Here is a 21,025-nt window from a genome sequence, read left to right as displayed (position 1 = left end):
CTGTTAAGTCAGACCGTGCCTTTCTAATTTACTCTTGGCTTTCAAAGCAAATTGATGCTCACATCGCAGTTGGTTGGGGACTGCAGCGCCAGACCCCACTGCCTGGGAGGGGCTAGATTGAGCCCAGGACTCAGATGTGAAATAGAATTTATTGTGGTTCCGATTATGTACACGAGATGGGCCTGGCCTGGCTTGGCCTGGCCTGCCGGGCTCACATGGTTTGTACAATAAATACATCCGCGGGGCCTGCTCTCCAGTGGTTGGAAGCGCCCACCCCCAGGGTTCAGTCCAGCTTCCGGGCTCCCAGCTTCATAGGCCCCTTGGTGGCCTTTTTCTCTGCGCGTTTGGCTTCTATTTCCTTCCTGCGTTCCTCACGCTTTTTCCGTGCCAGCTCAGCCTTCATCTGTCCTGGGACCAGGAAGTGGAGGATGGCTCAGCTCTCTACTTCCACATCTGCTCTACCCTTTCCCACCCAGGCCACAATCCAAGTCTGTCAGCCCCTCCAGGGGAAAAACTTACGGCTTTCAGCCTCCAAGCCTTCCCAGTTGTCTTCACCCCATGAGTCTGCGTCTGGCCTGGGCTGAAAAGGGAAGTGCAGGCTATAGGGGGTCGAACACCCAGCAGCAGTCCATCCCAGATCAACTCCTAGCAGCTCTCAGTGGGCCAGTACCTGGGCACTGGGACGTACAGATAGGGCAGCAAAGGGGTCACCCTTGTCACTGGGCTCTGCACCACCCCAGTTATACTCGCTGGCCAGCCGGGTGCCTTCAGGGGCTGGCTCCAGGGAGCTGGGCTCCTGCCAGCCCTGGTCCCAAGAACCCTCTGCTTCCCAGCTGCTCCAGTCTGACTCAGGGGATTTGTGGTCGGGGTGGCTGACCTGTAGAATGATGGGAAGGATAGGGAGGCTGGTAGGGCAAAGGTCCAGGTCCTGCCCTACACATACCCCCTTGCTGAACCCAGCTCACCTGTCCAGCTCCGCTCCCTTGGCCCCTGGCACTCCAGTCATCCTGCTGAGCCAACACAGATTCAGCCTCTTGCTGGAGGGTGGGGAGGAGGGAGGCAGGATCAATGACCATTCTCAACCCACAAAAGGACAAGCGTGCTGGTGCAGCCCCTCCCAGCCATGGGTTCCACCCTCTGGTCTTTTACCTTCCTTCTCTACTTTCCTGACTATGAAGCTGATAGTACCTGCTAGCTTCCCAAAGGCTAGGTCCTCCGACAGCTCTGGCAGCCAGGTTAGGAAACCGGCATGGAGCTCTGTGCAGTTCTCTTCAGGGCAGCCTTATTTCATACTTGGCCGCACCCAGGAGACCCAGTCTGTTTCTAAGCCTGGGGGTGCCTCTCTTTGCTGATCCTGGGACTGGGAGGGCACTAGGGCAAGTAGACGATGGCCAAGATACAGAGAATGTCAAGTTCTGTGGGCTTTTCAGCCACTGCCTGCCAGCCCCCTCTTCCTACCCTGCTTCCGGGGCACCCTGGAGGTGAGTAGGGTCTCTCAGCTGCTGGCTCTGACTTATGGCCATCTCCATGAGGCTCACCTGCCAGGATGCCATGCAGATGCGGACAGGCCCAACTCTAGCCATGTATACCTCTGAAGGACCTGGGTCCTTGTATACTCCTTTAAAGGATGACCCATAGCTGATGATCCCTGTAAGCCTTCAATCCTACTCACCTCTAAGCTGCCCCAGTCTTCATCATCCCATCTGTCAGCAGCAGAGCTATCCTCTGCTGTGTCCTTGTCCTCTTCCTGTGTCTCCCAGTGGCTTGAAGTTGCTGGAGTGTCTGGAACGGGAGCAGGGGCTGGCGCCGGATTTCCTGGGGAACAAAGTCCTAAGCTTTCAGGGAGAACTTGGGGTAGGGTAGAGGGGAAAGGGCAAAGGGGAAAGGAATACAAGGATAAAGGGTTCCAAGGAGGCCCAAAGGTACAGTAGACCTCACCCTATGGCAACTGTCCCTCTCAGCCACTGATGCAATGAAGCTGGGATACTCACCCTCTGGCACTGGTCTCTGGGGCACACTGGTCTCAGCTGACATAGTTGTGGGGTGTGCACGGATCAGCTTGGAGGTGAGTGAGGACACCCCAGTCACAGCCCAGCCTGCCCAGCTGGCCGCAGCTCCTCCTGTCCCAGGGCTGGATGCTGCATGGACATCCTTCTCTGGACAGTGCAAGAGAGGCAGGCAGGTGTGGGCACCTAGGGCTTTGTGGGGATGTGACAGAGGGCCAACTCTCTATCACAGTTGTCTGTAGCTACCCCTTCCTTCTCTAGGCCCAGGTCCTCCCAGCTATGAAATGGGAGGCAGTCTGCTCACTAGGGTTTTTCCAGCTTTCAGGTGCTCCCATGAGGTGGGACATTCCAGGTGACTGTCAAGGACAGGCAGGGAAAGAGAGAACATGAGTGGGCCACTTACCCACTTCTGTCAGCTGGGAGGGATCCTCTGACACAGATTCCAGTTTGGACAAGAAGCTTCGTATGGCCTTAAAAGCCTGTGGGGTGGCAAGGGGCTGAGTAGGTGCTCCAGTATTCTTGAGAACCTGCCACGCAGCTGGGGGCCTGGTTATCCCCAAAGCCTCACCCCAGAGTCCAGCCTAGCTGGGCCTTACCTGGTCCCGCACAGATTTCTCAGGGTCCACAGTGAGGCTGCAAAGCACAGGCAAAATCTTGTGGGCACAGTCATTCAACGAGTAGAGGTTGTGTGTGGCGGCAAAGCCCAGGACACCCGCAACTCTGGATGGTGCAAACGGGTCCTTAGTGGCCCGGCTGAAGGCAGAGGTGAGGACCCTGTGTCTAGTCTGAGGGCCCAGATGGATAGGGAGAGAATTTATGAATGCATAGGATCAACACTGGGCCCCAAACCACCAGATCTTCACAGGACCAGGACCATCCATGGAGTCCCCATGATCTAAAAATGTGAATCTAGCATATGCTATTTATTTTCATTTTATTTTTTTGAGATGGTGTCACTAGGTAGCCCTGGCTGGTTTAGAACTTACTATGTAGACCAGGCTGGCCTCACAGAGATCCACCGGCCTCTACCTCCCAAGTGCTGGGATTAACGGCATGGCCACATACAATTTAAAGGAGGAAGATTAATATGAATTTAGGCTTTTCCCAGACCATCAGGCTCCATATTGCTTTAAGACAATAGGGCCAGAGCAACTCTCCTGGGGCCAGGCGTTCCCCTTCTTTCCTCCCCTCCTATTGACCCCATTCATTCATTCCTTGTTAACTGGGCTGGACAGAGTTCAAGTTCATAGACCTTGATTGAAGGGATGTATGCAGATGTGGAGTCAAGCAGACCCAGGTTCAGAACACAGATCTTCCTCCTTACTGGCTCTGTGCTCTATAAGTGACTCCACCTCTGCAGGCCCAGACATTGGGGCTGACTGACCAGGGGCTGGGCCTTTGGGGGGACAAGGACCCAAACACACAGGCTTTGTGGCCCCAGAGACTGCAGTCCTTCCCCAGCTATGTATAGGGCACTCACACTAGCACTGAGGTAGGAGCCGATTTTGCCCAGGCAGACCGTGGTGTTGCAGCGGATAGGACCCTGATCGTCCTTGGCTTGCAGCCGTGCAAAGTGCTTCATCAGCTCCACATTGAGGTTGGCCTCGTTCAGCTTCGGGGCCAAGAGCAGCATGGACTGTAGGGTGAAGGGAACAGTTGGCACTGTGAGTCAGGGCAAGAATGGCCGCACAGAAGAGTGCTGGGCTACTGGAGAGCTTTGGCTTTGAGCAGACCTGCCAGGCCCAATACTACTCAGCATATTAAGAAGGGAGCCCCCCATTTCTGTCTCCCCTTTATAGCAAGACCTCAGAGGGTTGCTCACACTCTGGGCTCCATCTCTTCTCTGCTCTCCTGCCTGTGGGTCACTCCCCTCAGAACTGCATACCAACACCCCTGCTCCCAACTCTACCAAACTGATTTGTTCAGGCTGAGGTCACTGATGACCTCCAATTTGCTGAATTTGTTCAGGCTGGCCTTGGACTTGTGATCTTTTTTCTTCAACCTTCTGACTGCTAGGATCACAAGCATTCAGCACTAGGCCTAGCATCAAGCTCCCAAAATGATTTTTCAAATTGCAAATTTAATAGCTGTTCTGTTGTGGTGACAAACATGGACCAAAAGCAACTTGGGGAAGAGAGGGTTTATTTTATTTATTTTTTTATTTTATTATTTTGGTCTTTTTGAGACAGGGTCTCCCTGTAGCCCCAGCTGTCCTGAAACTCACTATGTAGACCATGCTGGCCTTGAACTCACAGAGATCCACCTGCCTCTGCCTCCCGAGTGCTGGGACTAAAGGCGTGCGCCACCACGCCCAGCTCTGATTAGTTTTTTTTTAATTATTATTACTTATGCGTACGTATGTGTGTGTGTGCATATGCCACACGTATGAGGCACCCATGGAGGCTGAAGGGGGCATCAGATCTCTTGCAGCTGGAGTTACAGTTAGTTGTGGGCCCCTCAATGTGGGTGCAGGGAACGGAATTCAGATCCTCTGGAAGAGCAGCAGTGCTCTTAACCACTGAATCATCTCTCCAGCCCCTCCTGATTAGTTTTTATGGTCAACTTGGTCAACTTGATATAACCTAGAGTCACCTGGGAAGAAAGACCCTCAAATGAGGAATTTCTGAGATCATAGCCCCCATAGGCATGTCTGCAACAGGGCATTGTCGTTATTGCTGGTTCACTAGGAGAGCCCAGTGTACTGTGGGCAGTTCTATCCCTAGGCAGGTGGTCCCAGGCTTTTTTTTTGGTCTTTTTGAGACAGGGTCTCCCTGCAGCCCCAGCTGGCCTTGCTATCTAGACCAGGCTGGCCCTGAACTCAGAGATCTGCCTACCTTTGTCTCCCAAGTGCTGGGATTAAAGGCATGTGCCACCATATCCAGCGGTTCCAGGCTTTTTAAGAAAGCTAGCTAGGCCAGGCATGCCTTTAGTCCTAGCACTCTGGAGGCAGAGGCAGGTGGATCTCTGTGAGTTCAAGGCCAGCCTGGTCTACATAGTGAGTTCCAGGCCAGCTGGGGTTACAGGGAGACCCTGTCTCAAAAAAACAAACAAACAAACAAAAACCCTAACTTGGTTAGTCCCACAGCCAGGAGGCAGAGAGAGGTAAGTGGATCTCTGTGAGATGGAGGCCAGCCTGGTCTACAAGGCAAATTCCAGGCCAGCCAGGGCTATAGGTGAGCCCATCTCACAAAGACAGAGCCCTTCCTCCTTCCAGTTATTTCAGGCATTCTGTCACAGTTGCTGACTGAACTTTCCTTTATTGGATGACTTCCTGGCGGACACCTAGCCTGGACCTCCCTACACTTCACATGTGCATGCTTGCTGTCTTCGCCTGACACTAAAGCAGAGCTGACCCCAAAGGAGCCCAGTCTCTTCCTACAATCCTGCTCCTCAGTCTTCTCAATAAACATTAACCTTCAGAATCTTCCAGTAGCTCGGGCTGGAAGCCGCACAGTCACCCTAACTCTTAGCACCACTGGTTTCAGTCTCAGAGTGTGGCCCCTTTTCTCCACACGCTACCATCCCTCACCCAGGGCACTGCGATGGCCCCTAACAGGAGCCCAGCTTCCACCCCTGCCTGATAGTCAGTTCTCCACAAAGCAACACAGGAACCCTTTCAAAACACGTCAGGCCAGGTGTGATTTCACATGCCTTGATTCCTAGCACTTGAGAGGAGGCAGTCAGGTCTCTGAGATTGAAGCCAGCCTGGCTTCATAGTGAGTTTCAGGACAGCCAGAGCTACTTAATGAGACTCTCTCAAAAATCAAAACAAACAAACAAACAAAAACCCAAAATAAGTAAACAAACCAAGTCAGACCCTGTCATTGCTCTGCCCAACCCAAGGGATGCTCCAGCCTTGCTTCCACTGGATGTACCACGCCCCCATCATGCTAACAAGGTCCCAGCTCTCACTCAACTATTATCCTTCTGGCCACCTTTCACAACCGTTAACCTTCAGTCATGTTAAATCTCTTGTGGTTATTTCTACACTTCTGGCAACATCCAACATCAGGGCCCCTGAATGTGCTATTCCTTCTACAAGGAACATGCTGACACGGAGTGTCTTACGTCGCCCAGGCTGGCCTTGAACTCATGATCCTCCTGACTCCGCCTTCTGTGCACTGGGATTTACAGGCGTGAGTTACCAATCTAACTAAAACAATCTTTTTTTCTGGGGAGGGGTGTGGTAGGGACCATTTTGAGATACAGTTTTGCTATGTAGTTCTGGCTGGCCTGGAACTCACTATGTAGACCAGGCTGCCCTAGAACGCAAGCCATCCCCCTAGATCTGCCTTCTGAGTTGCTAGCATTAAAGTCATGTGCCACCATGTGGGGCTGATAGCTAATCCCATGTTTCAAGTTACAAAATCTCCCTTTTCCACTCCTTCACTTTCTATGAAATACATTTTTCCTAATTCTATTCATTGTCTGACAGGCCCATTCTCTCTGTCCCTATAGGGACAAGGGACTTTGGCTGCCTATGTGCTACATCCCAGCATGACAGGTAGGAGGCTCAGTATGTCCTTTCTGAAAGTACTGCAGGCTGTGTCCCCCACATTTCTGCTAGCTTGCAGGACTGCACCCAGGGCCTGGACTGGCAGCATGCTACACACAGGCCTTCCCCCGACCCTGCTCACACCCACAGGCTCTCAAACTAGACCTCTGTGTTCTGGAGACAAATACCTCCCTCTGCTGGAAAACCAGGGGTGGCCAACTCGGTCTGGCCACACCTACCTTGACCGTCTGCTCCCGAATGGCAGGGTTGGTGTCCAGGAAGCCATGCACGACATGAGGGAAGATCTGGGTGTTGACTGTTGGCTCATCGAGGTACTGGATGAACTGCTCCATCTGTGGCCCAGGGTGGGGTGTGAGAATCTGGCTAACCCTTTCCACCCCCACTGAGGTCACAGGGCCACTCTGGCTTCGGTTTCCCAGTGTAGACCCTGGCCACCAGGAAACCTCCTAAGCCTCCCACATCTGTGTGCTGTCAGGAGGGAAGTGAGTTTGCAGTTGGACAACAACTGGTACCTGGGAACCACCTGCTGTTTCTGACTCACAAGGATGTCCTGGCAGCCAGAGTATCAGGAAATGAGGGCACCTAAGCCCTGCAGCTTAGGTATTCCCAATGCTACAAGGAGCTTTGTGACCAGCTCCTCCTCCCAAGAGCTTCCTGACCCTCACCTGTGTGATGTTCTGGGCAGGGGGTTCTAGGGCCCCTATGCAGCCAGGACAGGGGCTCTAGTCACCTATCAAAGGCTGCAAGTGGTCACAGTAAGAGTGGGGTCTGGGAGGGAGGCATAGGGCAGGGTTTGACCAAGACCCCTACCTGTTGGAGGAGGCGGATGCGCATGGCGCGGTCAGTGGATGAGAACATCTTGACCACTACGGGGATGATCTTCTGTTGGTACTCTTCAGCACTGAGAAACTTACCCACCTGAGGAAGGAGCAGGCAGAGGGGCTCGGCCACATCAACAGGACTAGGGTGACCTCAAGGGGCTCCCTCATCTTGCTTGGGCTTACTGCTGGCTTCCCAGGAAGGGAATGGGATGGTAGAGGGGGGCATTTCCTCAGCAGCTCTTGGCCCATACTGTGGCAGGTAGTCCTCATCTTAACCTCTCCTGGAGCTCTAGGAGGTTGCTGAGCACTCTAGCTGCTCCCTATACACTGTGGTGCCCACATGCCACAGGCACACAGAATTCTGCCTACCAAGAGAGTTCCAATTAAACAGAATCTGATAGCTGCATCTCCCCTTCCAGCAAGTCCTTTCAGGGGGTAAAGAGTGTGCTGGGATAGGGAGGTGCCTGTGTCAGTACTGGCTAGCTAGAGTTTAAGGAAGAGGGGAAGATCTAGACCCTGGAAGTCAGGGAACTGAGTGCTGAGAGGAAAGTGGGGTGGAGGCAGGTAGTCTCCTGGCCCAAGAAGTCAAGGTGCACAGGTCAGATCAGTGGGGCTTGGAGAAATGGAGCAGAAAGGCTCTGAAGCAAGAGGAATTCCAGATTCACAGGAATCTGGCAGCACAGGGTCTCTCCTTCCTAAGGGCAAGAAGCCCCCTGCTTGCTGAGTCACAAGGTCACTGGCAGAAAGCTCCTCCTCATAGACTTGGGTCTGTCCTGAACAGGCTCCTCACCCCAAGATACTCCCCAGGGCTGTGCCCACCCAGTTTTCTGGACCCAATACCTCCTGAGGCTCCAGGCCTTCCAGGTCTCCCCTCATAGAGCCTCCTGGCCCCACTTACCTTGAAGAGGGGTGTGAGGACCACAGCCCCAGCACTGCCAAACTCAAAGGCGGTCAGCAGCTGGGGCAGCACCTTGTGCCGACAGAAATCCTCAGGAAATGAGTCCAGGCTCTTGCTCAGCTCTTGGAAGAACTTCTGCTTCTCAGCTGGCTCTTTGATCTAGGGGAGCAAGGACAGAGCTCAAGGGAGGACCAGCCTGATCACACACACTCCCAGCCCAAACGAGGACATGGGTCACCCCAGCCTGAAGGAGCTCCAAGCCTAGCTCTCCCACTTAGGCAGGTAACCATGAGCAAATCCCCCTCTTGCTGGGTCATTCTGAGGATTCAACCAGAAAATGTACATAAAGGCTGTCAGCAAGCCAGGTATGACCACTCACACCTGTAATGCCAGCACTCAGGAGGCTGAGGCAGGACCTAGAGCAGGAGGCCAGCCTAGGCTATATAGTGAGTTCAAGGCCAGCCTGAGCTATATAGCCAGACCCAGTGCCTGACACAGTGGGAGCTAGTGACCATCCTTAGTACCTCTACCACCGGACCTAATCTGAGGAGAACAGCCACTGGGGCAATCAGACCCTTCATCAACATGTCCTCTACTGCTCAACAACGCACATGAGGAATCTGGGGCTCAGGGCAATTAGGGCCTTACTGCTTGGGTTTCTGGTGAGCAATGAAAGTCAGGGAATAGGCGGAGTTTACCTTAGACCTACTCTTCCTTCAAGGCTCAACAGTCTTTCTGATCCTCCCACTGAGGCTGTAATATCCACAACTCAAATTTCCTGAGCACAGATTGCAGACTAAGACCTTCACATACAGTATCTCAAATGATCCTCCCCACAGCTTTCTGAGGTAAGAACACATGCAGTCCACATCCTCCCACAAAGAAACTGAGGCAGAGCCTGTTTAAAAACTCATAGCTGCTGGGCCTGGTGGTGCACACCTTTAATCCCAGCACTTGGGAAGCAGAGGCAGGAGTATCTCTATGAATTCAAGGCCAGCCTGGTCTACATAGTAAGTGCCAGGCCAGTTGGGACCACAGGGAAAACCTGTCTCAAAAGGACAAAAAAAGGCGCCGGGCGTGATGGTGCACGCCTTTAATCCCAGCACTCTGGAGGCAGAGGCAGGTGGATCTCTGTGAGTTCAAGGCCAGCCTGGTCTACATAGTGAGTTCCAGGACAGCTGGGGCTACAGGGAGACCCTGTCTCAAAAAGACCAAAAAAAAAAAAAAAAAGCAGAGGTGGAGGGTTAAGGTAACTGCTAAAGGAGCACATACCTGTAATCCCAGCACTTGGAAGGCCAAGGCAGGACTGAGAATTCAAGGCCAACCTGGGCTACATAGTGAGACCTTGCCCCAGAAAAAAAAAAGTCTAGGTAGTCATCACTCCAGAGTCCCTGTGCCCTCTATTTTACTCCCACTTAATAGATATAGCTTGGCCCAGGAACCCTGACCTCTGGCTGAGGGTAAGGAATATGTGGGTGGCCTTCGAGTAGCTTAGTTCAGTGTGGGTGGCAAGCTCTGACCCCAGGGTTGGGGAGGTAGACGGTAAGGTCCAGAAAGGCCACATCACATCTTCAAAAGAATCACAGCGAGGGGCTGGAGAGATGGCTCAGTGGTTAAGAGGACTGAGTGCTCTTACAGAGGACCCAGGTTCGATTCCCACCACCTACATGGCGGCTACAAACCATCCTTAACTCCAGTTCCAGGGGAATCTGAAGCCCTCTTCTGACCTCCACGGCATTGCACAACATGGGTGCACTCACATACATGCAGGTAGTATACTTGTACACATAAAATAATAAAGAATCACAGTGGGTCCTTGTCACATAAAGAGGGGCTGCTGGGCATCACATACCCACATTTCCAGGGGAAGGATGGCCTAGCAGAGCCAGCCATGTGAGGAGAACTCCATGGAACCATGTCCTTCCCCCACACCAGCCAGGAAACACCAGGACTTGGCACGGCCAGCTGCTGCTTCAATTCACAGGCCTTCCTGCCCCAGCCTAGCCAAGATTCCCGCAACTTTTTTTTGTTTTTTGTTTTGAGACAGGGTCTCCCTGTAGCCCCAGCTAACCTGACACTCACTATGTAGACAAGGCTGGTCTTGAATTCATAGAGATCTGAGTGTTGGGATTAAAGGCGTGCACCACCACACCTGTCTTTCCCCCAACTCTTTTGATATCTGTCACCCTGCAGCCCAGCTCCTGATTTGCAGGCACCTCCTGTGTTCCCTACCCATGGACACCCATGGATGGTTCAGAATAGAACCTCAGTCCTTGCTCACTCTGATGTTCCTAAGGGCTGGTGGATGCTGTGACTCCCTTGCATAGATATGGACACTCACATTGAGGTGAAGCAGAGGGTACCCTCTTTCCCATGTGCTGTTCTCTGTACCTGGGCCACCTGCCCCCCCCAACTGCTCCCACTTTCAAGTCTTTTTCTGAGGGGACGTTCCCAGAGTACCCTGCTGTTTCCCTCCAGTGCTTACCCAGGGACACAAGTTTTCTCATTAATGTTTCCTGTCTCTCCTGCAGTGAGAACTCCCAAAGGTGGGGGACCAGGCCTGTTTACTCCTTGCTGGGTCCTTGAGGGCAGGTCTAGGTGTGACTCTCCTTTCCTGTATCCTACCCCAGCATGTTGTGTGGCACCCATGAGGACCAGCAACACAATGTACCCATGAGGCTGGACAAGTGACAAGGGAAGTCATTAAGCACCTGCTGTGTGCCCAGGTCGACACAGCAGCCCTCCATATATATCAGTGAGCTCCGCCATGGTGGATTCAACAACCACAGATCAAAAATGTCAGGCAAGAAAACACTGTCTGTACTCCATACCTACTTTCATGGCCATTATCCCCCAAAACAACATGGTATGATAACTATTTGCATAGCACATACATCATATAAAGTGTTAATAAGTCACCTATACATGATTTAGAATATTTTGGAGGATGGGGCTGGATTGATGGCTCGGTGGGTAAGAGAGCTTGCTGTGCAAGCATGAAGACTTAGCTTCCAATCCCCAGCACCCAGGTAAAAAGCCAGGCAGGGCCCCACACACCTGTAACCCCACTGCTGTGGGAGGTGGAACAAGAGAACTGTTGGGAGTGTATGCTACCAGCCTATCTCACAGGAATGAGGCAGCAAGGGAGAGAGCAACACACGTGACATCCTCCTTTGGCCTTCACCCACTTGCACACAGGCCTGTACATGTCCCCTCCCCACACATGCACAGACATACAAAAGATGGAGAATGTAGATTGAACACAAATACTATGCCAGTTTATATGGGGGACGTGAGCATCAACAATTCTGGTATTCTTAGGAGTCCTTGAAACAATCCCCTATAGGCATTAAGGATGCCTGTGCTATGTGCTTTAGACACTCAAACTCTTCCCCAAGCTCCTGTGGAGGCAGCGTTATGGTGGCTGAGCTTTAGGCATGGGAAGTCACACGGCTGGAGGAGGTGAAGCCAGGACTTGCACCCAAAGGACCTAAATACACTGTCCAGGCTTGTCTCCGCACAGTACAAATGTGAGTGACTTGAAAAACAGGTTGGAAGCAGCAGTCAGGAGCACAGGGCAAAGCCTGGATGCGTTGGGGGCTCACCTGAATCTCCTCCAGGAAGAGGTTGGTCTCCACAAAGCGGTTGTTCATGAAGCCTCCAGGTGCCCGGCAGTTCTGCAGGAAGTGGGCCGGGTTGGGCCGTACTTTGGGGTTGGCTCCTACCAGCTCGCAGTAATGGGTCACCAGGGATTTGGGGATCTGTAGAAGACTCGGTGTCAGGAAAGGGATGGATGGAAAGAAAGAAGAGCTTAGGACAGATAAGCCAGTCAGAGGCCAGAACTCACCTTCCCAGGGTTACGCAGGGCAGCTGCCCGAGGTAGGGACCCATTGAAGACTTCCCAGATGAGGCAGCCCAAGCGCCACATGTCTGCTGACCTATGGCAGTGACCCAGAGCTGTTCAGGGCTCCCCAACACTATGCTGGCCTCCAACCTGCTAAGTACCAGGCACCTCTTGCATCACAGGCCTGGCTATGTTCTTCAGCTGACCCATCAGTCCCAAGAAGCCCATTTTAAAAACTAAAGCTCAGGGAACTGGAGGGATGGTTCTGTGGTTAAGAGCACTGGGTGCTCTTGCAGAGGACCCAGGTTCAATTCCCAGCACCTACACAGCAACTAATAACCATCCATAACTCCAGTTCCAGGGGATTGGACTCCCTCTTCTGACTTCCACTGGCACTGCACTTACACACATGCAGGCAATACACTCATATACATAAAATAAAAAATACGTAAAACTTTTTTTTTCTCTCTTTTTGAGGCAGGGTCTCCCTGTACCCCTAGCTGACCTGGAACTTGCTATGTAGACCAGGCCGGCCTTGAACTCACAGAGATCCACCTGCCTCTGCCTCCCAAGTGCTGGGATTAAAGAAGTGCGCCACCACACCCAGCACCATAAAACATTTTAAAAACTGAGGCTCAGGGAAGTAAGGACACCTGCCTCCATCACATAGCTTTGAAATTCAGAGACACCCAACATCTAAGGCTATGTCCATCCTGACCAACCACCCTAGAAGCAGTGGAGTGGACCCCCATTCCTAAGATCCTGATTCCCTTCCAAGCCAGGCAGCAAGAGGCAGGGTCATCCCCATTAATCTACGGGTCTGCAGGCTGCAGGGACCTCCAGCCCAGGGCAGATGGAGGCTTGTTAACCTCAGTCACCCACCACTTCTCTTTAATCGTTCTGCCACTGCCGTCAGCCAACTCCGGGGGGTCATACTGCTCAAGCTCAGGGATCCCTTTCTGGGGGGGTCCCCCACCATTGCCCTGGGCTGAGTACATGTAGTCCAGACCCCCAAGTTTCCACTCGCCAGCCCTGTCCACAAACACAGCAGCCATGCAGACATTGCTGTGGATGAGGTTGCAGTCGTTGACCAGGAAGCTGAGGGCTTTCACAATCTGGTGCAGGCCCCAGGATAGCTCCTGTTCCTTCAAGCCACCAGCCTCTGCTCGGGCCTTGAGGTATGTTCCCAGTGGGGTCACAGCCTCTGTCACCATGTGGAGGCACTTTTCTGTCTGGGTAAGAAAACAAGGGTATCAGGGCAGTGTCCTAGGGAGAGTTTGAGAGGATGAGGGACAGGAAAAGAGGTAGTGGAGATTATAAATCCGAGGGTGCTGAAGCACTTGGGTGGAAAGTGAGGGTCAGGCAGAGAGGAGAGGAGGAGAGGATGAGGCGCAACATGGGCAGATCGGGCAGCAGGTACCTCCAACCCATCGATGTAGGCCAGGATGTTGGGGTGCCGGAGAGTTTTGAGGCGTTTGAAGGCAGCTTTGGCCACCTGGGTCTGCTCTTCGGCCCCAGGCTTCACATCATACACGAAGATGGACACCGCACTGCCGGTGGCCTGGTGGAGGACGGAGCAGCCTGAGGGGTGCTGACCATTCCAAACGACCAGCTCCGAGCCGGTCCCCAGAGAGGAAGGAAAGGACGCCGGCCGGGTCTCTCCCAGGACAGCCCTTTAGGGAGTTGGCAGGACCCACGTGACCCCCGTCCTGTCCGCCCGTCGGTCCCTCCGCCCGCCACGTAGGCACTGCCCGCCCCCAACTCCGGCCCGTGGCCCCGCAGCCCCGGAGCCTCGGTCGCCACGTCATGCCGGGCGCGACGCGACGGTGCCGGCGTAGCGACTAGGCAAGGCCGAGGTCGGCCGCGGCCTGCACAGCAGCGCCGCCCCTCACCTTTTTCCGGCCCCGGTGCAGGACCCAGGGTCCCGGCGGGCTGCTCTCGGGGGGCTCCGGGCTGAGCTCGAATGGGAAGTCCCGGATCGGGTCCCGGGCAAAGAACCACATTGTCCCGGCCGCCGCCGCCGCCGCCGCCGCCGCCGCCGCCGCCGCCGCCGAGGGCTCGGGCGCCTCAGCTCCGGGTCCTGCGGCCGGGGCGGGGCGGGGCGAAGGCGGAGCCACTTCGCTCTGGGGGCGGAACCTATTCGGTGTGGGGGCGGGGCCTGTCCGATGTGCGGCAGTGGCTTGAAGGGGCCGGGCCTGTCTTGGATGGAGGCGGGGATGAAGTCTGGCTTTTTCGGGTGGGGCGGGGCTGACCAAGAGTTCTAGCCAAGCCTCCGTGGGGTCAACCCTGCAGGTCACCTGACGCTCCAAATCTGTGCCCTTATATATAATATTTTATTATCTATTTTTATATTCTGTGTATGAGTGTATTGCCTGCATGTGTGTAAGTGCACCCGGATCATGCAGTGTCGGCGGAAGTCAGAAGAAGGCGTTGGATCCCCTAGAGCTGGAGTTAGGGACGGTTGTTAGCCCCCATGTAGTGCTGGGAATCAAACCCGGGTCCTCTGCAAGACAAGCCAGTGTTCTTAACTGCTGAGCCATCTCTCCAGCCCCCACACTCCTTTTTTATATTATATATAAGGAGGACTGGAGACATGGCTCAGCAGTTAAGAACACTGGCTGTTCTTGCAGAAGACTCCACATGGCAGCTAACAACTGTAACTCCAGTTCCAGGGGATCTGACGGCCTCTTCTGTTCTCCGCCAGCACTGCATGACATGGGTGCACTTACCTACATGCAGGCAATACATGCATACACATAAAATAAAAATAATAAATAAAATATTTTTTTTTAAAAATTTATTTAAAAAAAAAAAGGAGTGTGATGGCAAGGATGCGACAGCCAGGCAGAGCTGACCTCAAATTCTGACTCAGTCCCTCATTGGCTGGGGAACTCACACAGATCCCATATCTGCTAAGAACCTCAATTCCCCCATCTACAAACTGGGATGAGTGGAAACCCTGAACAGACACCTCCTCTCCCCCTTTCTTTGTCCAAGTACCTGTTGTGTGACAATCACACAGGCAGGACCAGACATAATCAGAGGTCATCAGGTCATCGTGGGTAGGTGGCTTCTGTAAGGGGAAAGACAGTGTTGGAGGCATTGTGACTGTAGAATGGGCAGTGCTGGTAGTGGGAAGTAGCGACCAAATGCTAGAATATGGTATCTAGAGCCTTACTATGTTGAAGAGGGACACGCAGCATGAACTGTATGTCTGAGCATGAAATAATAGAGAAGCCAGGGTAGGGGGATGTTGTAGGTGGTGGTCATAACTGGAGGAGAGGGACCTAAGAACAGAGGGTTTGTCCTGGTGATTAGTTACAGGCTTATTCCCTCCCCCTCCCCCTCCCTCTCCTCCTCCTCCTCCTCCTCCTCCTTATCCATCTCCTCCTCCATCTCCTCCTCCTCCTCCATCTCCTCCTCAATCTCCTCCTCCTCTTCCTCCTCCATCTCTTCTTCCTCCTCCTCTTCCTCCTTCTCTAAGTCCTCTTCCTCCTCCATCTCCTTCCCCTTCTTTCTTGTTTTATTGACACGTGATCCCACTGTACCCCAGGCCTGAAACTCACTATGTAGCTAAGGCTGGCCTCAAACTGACAGCAATTCTCCCACCTCAGCCTCCTAAGTGCTGAGATTGTAATCATGAGCCACCAGGCCTGACTTCCCTTAGTAGCTATGTGATATCAAGCCTGTGCCAGGCCCAGGGCCTCATCTGGAAAGAAAACCGGTACAAGAAGGGCAGGGTCACTGGCCTGGGGAGATTTGAGTCCTCAGGGAACACCAGGTAGGGGTCAAGCTTACCACAGGGCTGGGCAGCAGACAGGAGGAGAGTCAACAAAGGGTGTTGCCCATCAGAGTCCCTACAACTGAACCCTCTTCACATTGGACTGTAGCTCAGAAGGGCTGCCCTCTCTGGTTGGAGCAACATACCTTTCGCAAACTGTTAACCTTATGCTCACATTAGAAGAAAACATTTCATCACCTTTAAAATGAGGGTGAGGGCCAGTGAGATGGCTCAGCAGGCAAAGGGGCTTGCTGCCAATCCTGACCACCTGAGTTCAATCCCCACAACTCACATGGTGAAAGGAGAGAACTGACTCCCACAAGTTGTTCTGTGACCACACACACACACCATGGCACAAACGTGAACCTGTTTTTTAAAGTAAATTTTTAAAAAATATTTATTTTATGTATATGAGTATATTGCCTGCATGTATGTAAATGCAGCCATGTTGTGCAATGTCCACAGAGGTCAGAAGAGGGCGATGATCCCTTGGAACTGGAGTTATGATGATTGTTAGCTGCTATGTGGTGCTGAGAATCTAACCCCGGTCCTCAGTAAGAGCAGCAAGTACTTTTAACCACTGAGCCATCTCTCCAGCCCCACAATCTTATTTATTTTTGGTCTTTTTGAGATAGGGTCTCCCTGTAACCCCAGCTGGCCTGGAACTCACTATGTAGACCAGGCTGGCCTTGAACTCACAGAGATCTGTCTGCCTCTGCCTCCTAAGTGCTGGGACTAAAGGCATGTGCCACCACACCCAGCCCCATAATTTTTTTAATGTAACAAAAAGTTTAAGGAAAATTGGAGCTGATACTGGCCCCTCATCATTGAGTATGAAAAGAGACAAGTGTCATTTCCATCTTAAAGATGGAGTGATGGTGAATGCCTTTCATCCCAGCACTTGTGAGGCAGAGGTAGGTGGATCTCTGTGTGTTCCATGGCAAGCCTGGTCTACATAGTTAGATTCTGTCTATAAATAAATAAGATGAATGTAAAATAAAAAAAGAAGTGACTGGGGGGAGAGGTGGCTCAATGGTTAACAGCACTGAGTGCTCTTGCAGAGGACCCAGGTTCAATTCCCAGCACCTACATGGCAGCTAACAACCATCCATATCTCCAGTTCCAGGGGATCCAACACCCTCTCTGGCCTCTGGGAGCATTGTATGACAAGGGTGCACTTATACACATGCAGGTAATACATTCATACACATAAAATAAAAATGATAAATATAATTTTTTTTAAAAAAGAAGTGATCAGAAAAAAGCTCAATAAATGGAATTTATGGTTGAGGCATAGATCAGTTGGTAGACTACTTGCCTAGTTCAAGGTCCTCCTCACCCACATAGTGAGTTTGAGGTCAGCCTGGGCTACATGAGACCCTGATCTGGTTCTGGGGCTCAAACTTAGGTGGTCAAGTTTGGTGACAAAGGCCTTTATCCACTGAGGCATTTCTCCAACCCTTTTTCAGTTTTAGGTTTTGAAATTTTTTAATTATGTCTATTTATTTTGTTGAGGGCAGGGGCGGTGCAGTACACACACGCCATAGCATGCACATGGGAGTCAGAGAACAATTGGCAGGAGTCATTTCTCTCCTTCTATCATGTGGGTCTTGTGGAACAAACTCTGGTGGTCAAGACTAGCAGCAAGTGCCTTTACCCCCTGAACCATCTCCCTGGCCCCTTTTTTTTGTTAGTTTGAAGTGGGCTGGCCTTGAACTAATCCTCCTGCCTCTACCTCCTAAGTGTTTAAGTTTGAACCACTGCCCGAAGCTGCTGATTTCAGACAATCTCACTATATAGCTGACTGGGACCAACTGTTCTTAGTTTACATTATAATTATTTATTCTTGGGAGAGTATTATTTTTCTTCTTTCACGAGAGAGGAATATTTCTCGGTTACCAAGTTGATAAGTTGTGTTCTGTTGTCAGTAAGTAATATCCTGCCCCAAACGAGAAGAATTGGTGTGAAGAAGGATTTAGGGTTTGAGAAGCAGCTGGAAGGAGTTAATTGTCACAGCTTTGGTAAGTACAGCTTGGCACTGTCTGGGAGCTGGTTCGTTGGTTTTGAGATGCTAAAGGTTGAACTAGGGTCTCATGCACACTGGGCAAGGGCATACTCTATCTCTGAGCTATATTCTGAGCCAAAAAATTCCTGTTAACAATGTAAATGCATCTATTTTGCTCCATAAATACTGCTTCTCAAAATTCATCGCTAACAAACCCATGTTCAGAAGACAAAGGTGTATCCCAGGTGGGAAAGGAGGAAACTTTTAACTGTCACAGACCACCAATCTTTGTGCTGGTCAAATCATGTCTGAAGAGACTGGGGAAGGCTCTAGAAAAGGGACTCATCATTTCACCATGCCAATACACCATGGTTCTGCATATTGATTCTTGGGATTGGAATCCTGACTTCATTGGTGGGCCACAGGCAAACAGCTCAGCCAAGCAGACCTAGAGTCCAGACACTTGCAGGACCTGAATGGTATTGAGTATTTTTTTTTTTGGTAGCCCCAGCTGTCCTGGAACTCACTATGTAGACCAGGGTGGCCTTGAACTCACAGAGATCCTCTTGCCTCTGCCTTCTGAGTGCTGGAATTAAAGGTGTGTGCCACCACTCCTGGCAAGTATTTCTTTACAACATAAGGGGCCAGAAAGATGGTTCAGTGAGTCAAGGTACTTGCTCACATTAGGAGCAAACATTTCATATTACCATGAAGATGAGGGCCAGTGAGAAGGCTCAATAAGCAAAGGCACTTGCTGCCAAGCCTGATGACCGGAGGGAGTTCAGTCCTAGAACTGGTAGAATCTAATACATGGTAGAAGAAAACTGACTCCCACAAGTTGTCCTCTGACCTCCACACAGGCACACACACAATATTAATAAATGTAAAAGAAATTTTTTATGGTGGAAAGCAATTAAGGAAAATCCCTAACATCAATCTCTGTCCTACACACACACATGAACATACATGTATACACACACAGGTGCACACACATACACACTACAAAAGAGCTAGGGCTATGGGCTGGAGAGATGGCTTGGCGGTTAAGAGCACTCAGTACTCTTGCAGAAGACCTGGGTTGGATTTCCAGCACTCACATGGCAGCTAACAACCATCCATAACTCCAATTTCAGGGGACTGGATGCCCTCTTCTGACCTCAGATGGCATTGCACAACATGAGTGCACTTACACACATGTAGGCAATATACTCATACACATAAAATTAAAAATAATAAAGAGATGGGGTTGGGGAATTATCTCGGTGGTAGAGTGCGTGCCTAGCAAGCTAGCAAGTGCAAGGCCCTAGGTTCAGTCCTCAGCTCCGAAAAAGAAAAAGACACAAAGACACACACACACACACACACACACACACACACACACACAAATAATAAAGAGCTATCAAAGGATAACTCAGTGGTAAGAGCCCTTGGTGCTCTTCCAGAGGACCCGAGTTCAGTTCCCAGTTCCCAGCACACACATTAGGCAGCTTACGACCACCTGAAACTCCAGCTTCAGAGACTCTGACACCCTCTTCTGGCCCCCATGAGCACCTGCCCACCCATGGCACACACACACACACACACCCCACACGCACAAATAAGAAATATACAGCCGAGCGTGCACGTCTTTAATCCCAGCACTTAGGAGGCAGATGCAGGCGAATCTCTGTGAGTTCAAGGCCAGCCTGGTCTACATAGTGAGTTCCAGGCCAGCTGGGGCTACAGGGAGACCCTGTCTCAAAAAGACAAAAAGGAAAATATAAAAGAGCCATGTCTTCCTTTGGTCCTGAAACATAAGCTCTTTTGCACAGCCAAACATTCTTCTGAAAAGCAAATAAAATAGGCCATGGGGGTGGAGGGTTAATACTAGGAGATGGTGACATTAGAACTTGGATTCTGCAGCCAGACTGCCTGGATTTGATTCTCAGATTTGCTAAGTATGAGATGTATGGCTTTGAGTAAATCATTTATTCTTTGTGCCCCAGTTTTCTCATCTGTAAAATAGAATCACAGCACCTAACCCATAGTATGGTAGAGTCACAAATGCCCCTCTCCATCTGGGTATGATGGTTACGTCACTTTAATCCCAGTACTCTGGAGGGAGAGACAGGAAGATCTCTGTGAGCTCCAGGCCAGCCAGGTCTGCATAGTGAGAACATGTCTCAATCCATACAAACAAAAAATACGCCCTCCCCCATAAAAGATGTTCCCATCCTAATACCCAGAACCTGTGAATAGGATATATCTTTGTCCAAGTGATTAAGCACTTATTGTTTTTTATTTTACATGTATGAGTGTATTGCCCGTGTGGGGTGTAAGTGTGCCCATGCCTTGCAATGCCTGCAGAGTCAGAAGGGGGTGTTAGATTCCCATGGAACTGGAGTTACGAACAATTTTTAGCATCATGTGGGTGCTGGGAATAGAACCTGGGTCTTCTGCAAGAGCGGCTGGTGCTCTTAACCACTGAGCCATCTCCCCAGCCTTGTGATTAAGCATTTAAAGATAAGTAGATCATTCTGGATTACCTATCTTGTGGGCCTGATTTAATCCTATGGTAATAATGGTGATGATGATGATGATGATGATGATGATGATAATGATAATGATAGTGGCAATAGTGATGATGGTGGTGAGTACAGTGATGACCAGAGTGGTGATGGTGATAATGGTGGTGATCATAATGATGATGATGTGGTGATAACTGATGATGGTGATGGTGGTGATGATGATGGTGGCGATGATAGTGGCAATGATGATACTGATGGTGATGAGGACAGTGGTGCTGACAGTGGTGATGGTAATAACGATGGTGATGATGGTGATGGTGATGATGGTAATGACAGTGGTGATGGTGATGATATGATCATTATGGTGATGGTGATGATGATTTCAGTGATGATGACAGTGGTGATGACAGTGGTGATGGTGCTGCTGCTGGTGATGATGGTGATAACGGTGATGATGGTGATGATGTGATCGTTATGGTGATGGTGATGATGATTTCAGTGGTGATGATGACAGTGGTGATGGTGGTGATAGTGATAATTGTGGTGGTGATATTTTCCAAGTCCATGTGTATCAGGCCCTGAACTGAGTACTCACACCAAGACCATTCTGGGCTACATGACGTCTGTCTCAAACAAAACACCACAGG

At 51.2% G+C, this 21,025-nt stretch overlaps 1 protein-coding gene across 2 annotated transcripts; it reads right to left on the bottom strand.

The window, feature by feature from the left end:
* Positions 1-130: 130 nt before the first annotated feature.
* Positions 131-14,188, bottom strand: Scyl1 (SCY1 like pseudokinase 1). Of its 2 annotated transcripts, XM_008822185.3 has the most exons (17): positions 13,978-14,187; positions 13,506-13,646; positions 12,968-13,317; positions 12,089-12,179; positions 11,847-12,002; positions 8,242-8,400; positions 7,333-7,440; positions 6,741-6,854; positions 3,487-3,642; positions 2,603-2,791; positions 2,410-2,485; positions 1,992-2,156; positions 1,673-1,815; positions 966-1,037; positions 671-877; positions 520-580; positions 131-408 (listed from the first exon to the last, which is right to left on the bottom strand). In XM_008822185.3, the coding sequence occupies exons 1-17, from the start codon at positions 14,086-14,088 to the stop codon at positions 284-286; spliced, it is 2,424 nt and encodes an 807-aa protein (XP_008820407.1). In that variant the 5' UTR covers positions 14,089-14,187; the 3' UTR covers positions 131-283. The 2 variants fall into 2 exon arrangements, with proteins under 2 accessions (XP_008820407.1, XP_029414080.1); XM_029558220.1 differs by lacking the exon at positions 671-877 and having other exon boundaries at positions 13,978-14,188.
* Between the last annotated feature and the right edge of the window lie 6,837 nt (positions 14,189-21,025).

This window comes from Nannospalax galili, unplaced genomic scaffold (assembly GCF_000622305.1).
Source record: "Nannospalax galili isolate Female #2095 unplaced genomic scaffold, S.galili_v1.0 scaffold1328, whole genome shotgun sequence".
NCBI lineage: Eukaryota > Metazoa > Chordata > Mammalia > Rodentia > Spalacidae > Nannospalax > Nannospalax galili.
Note: the sequence above shows the minus strand (reverse complement) of the source record. Positions and strands in the feature narration are given on the sequence as shown.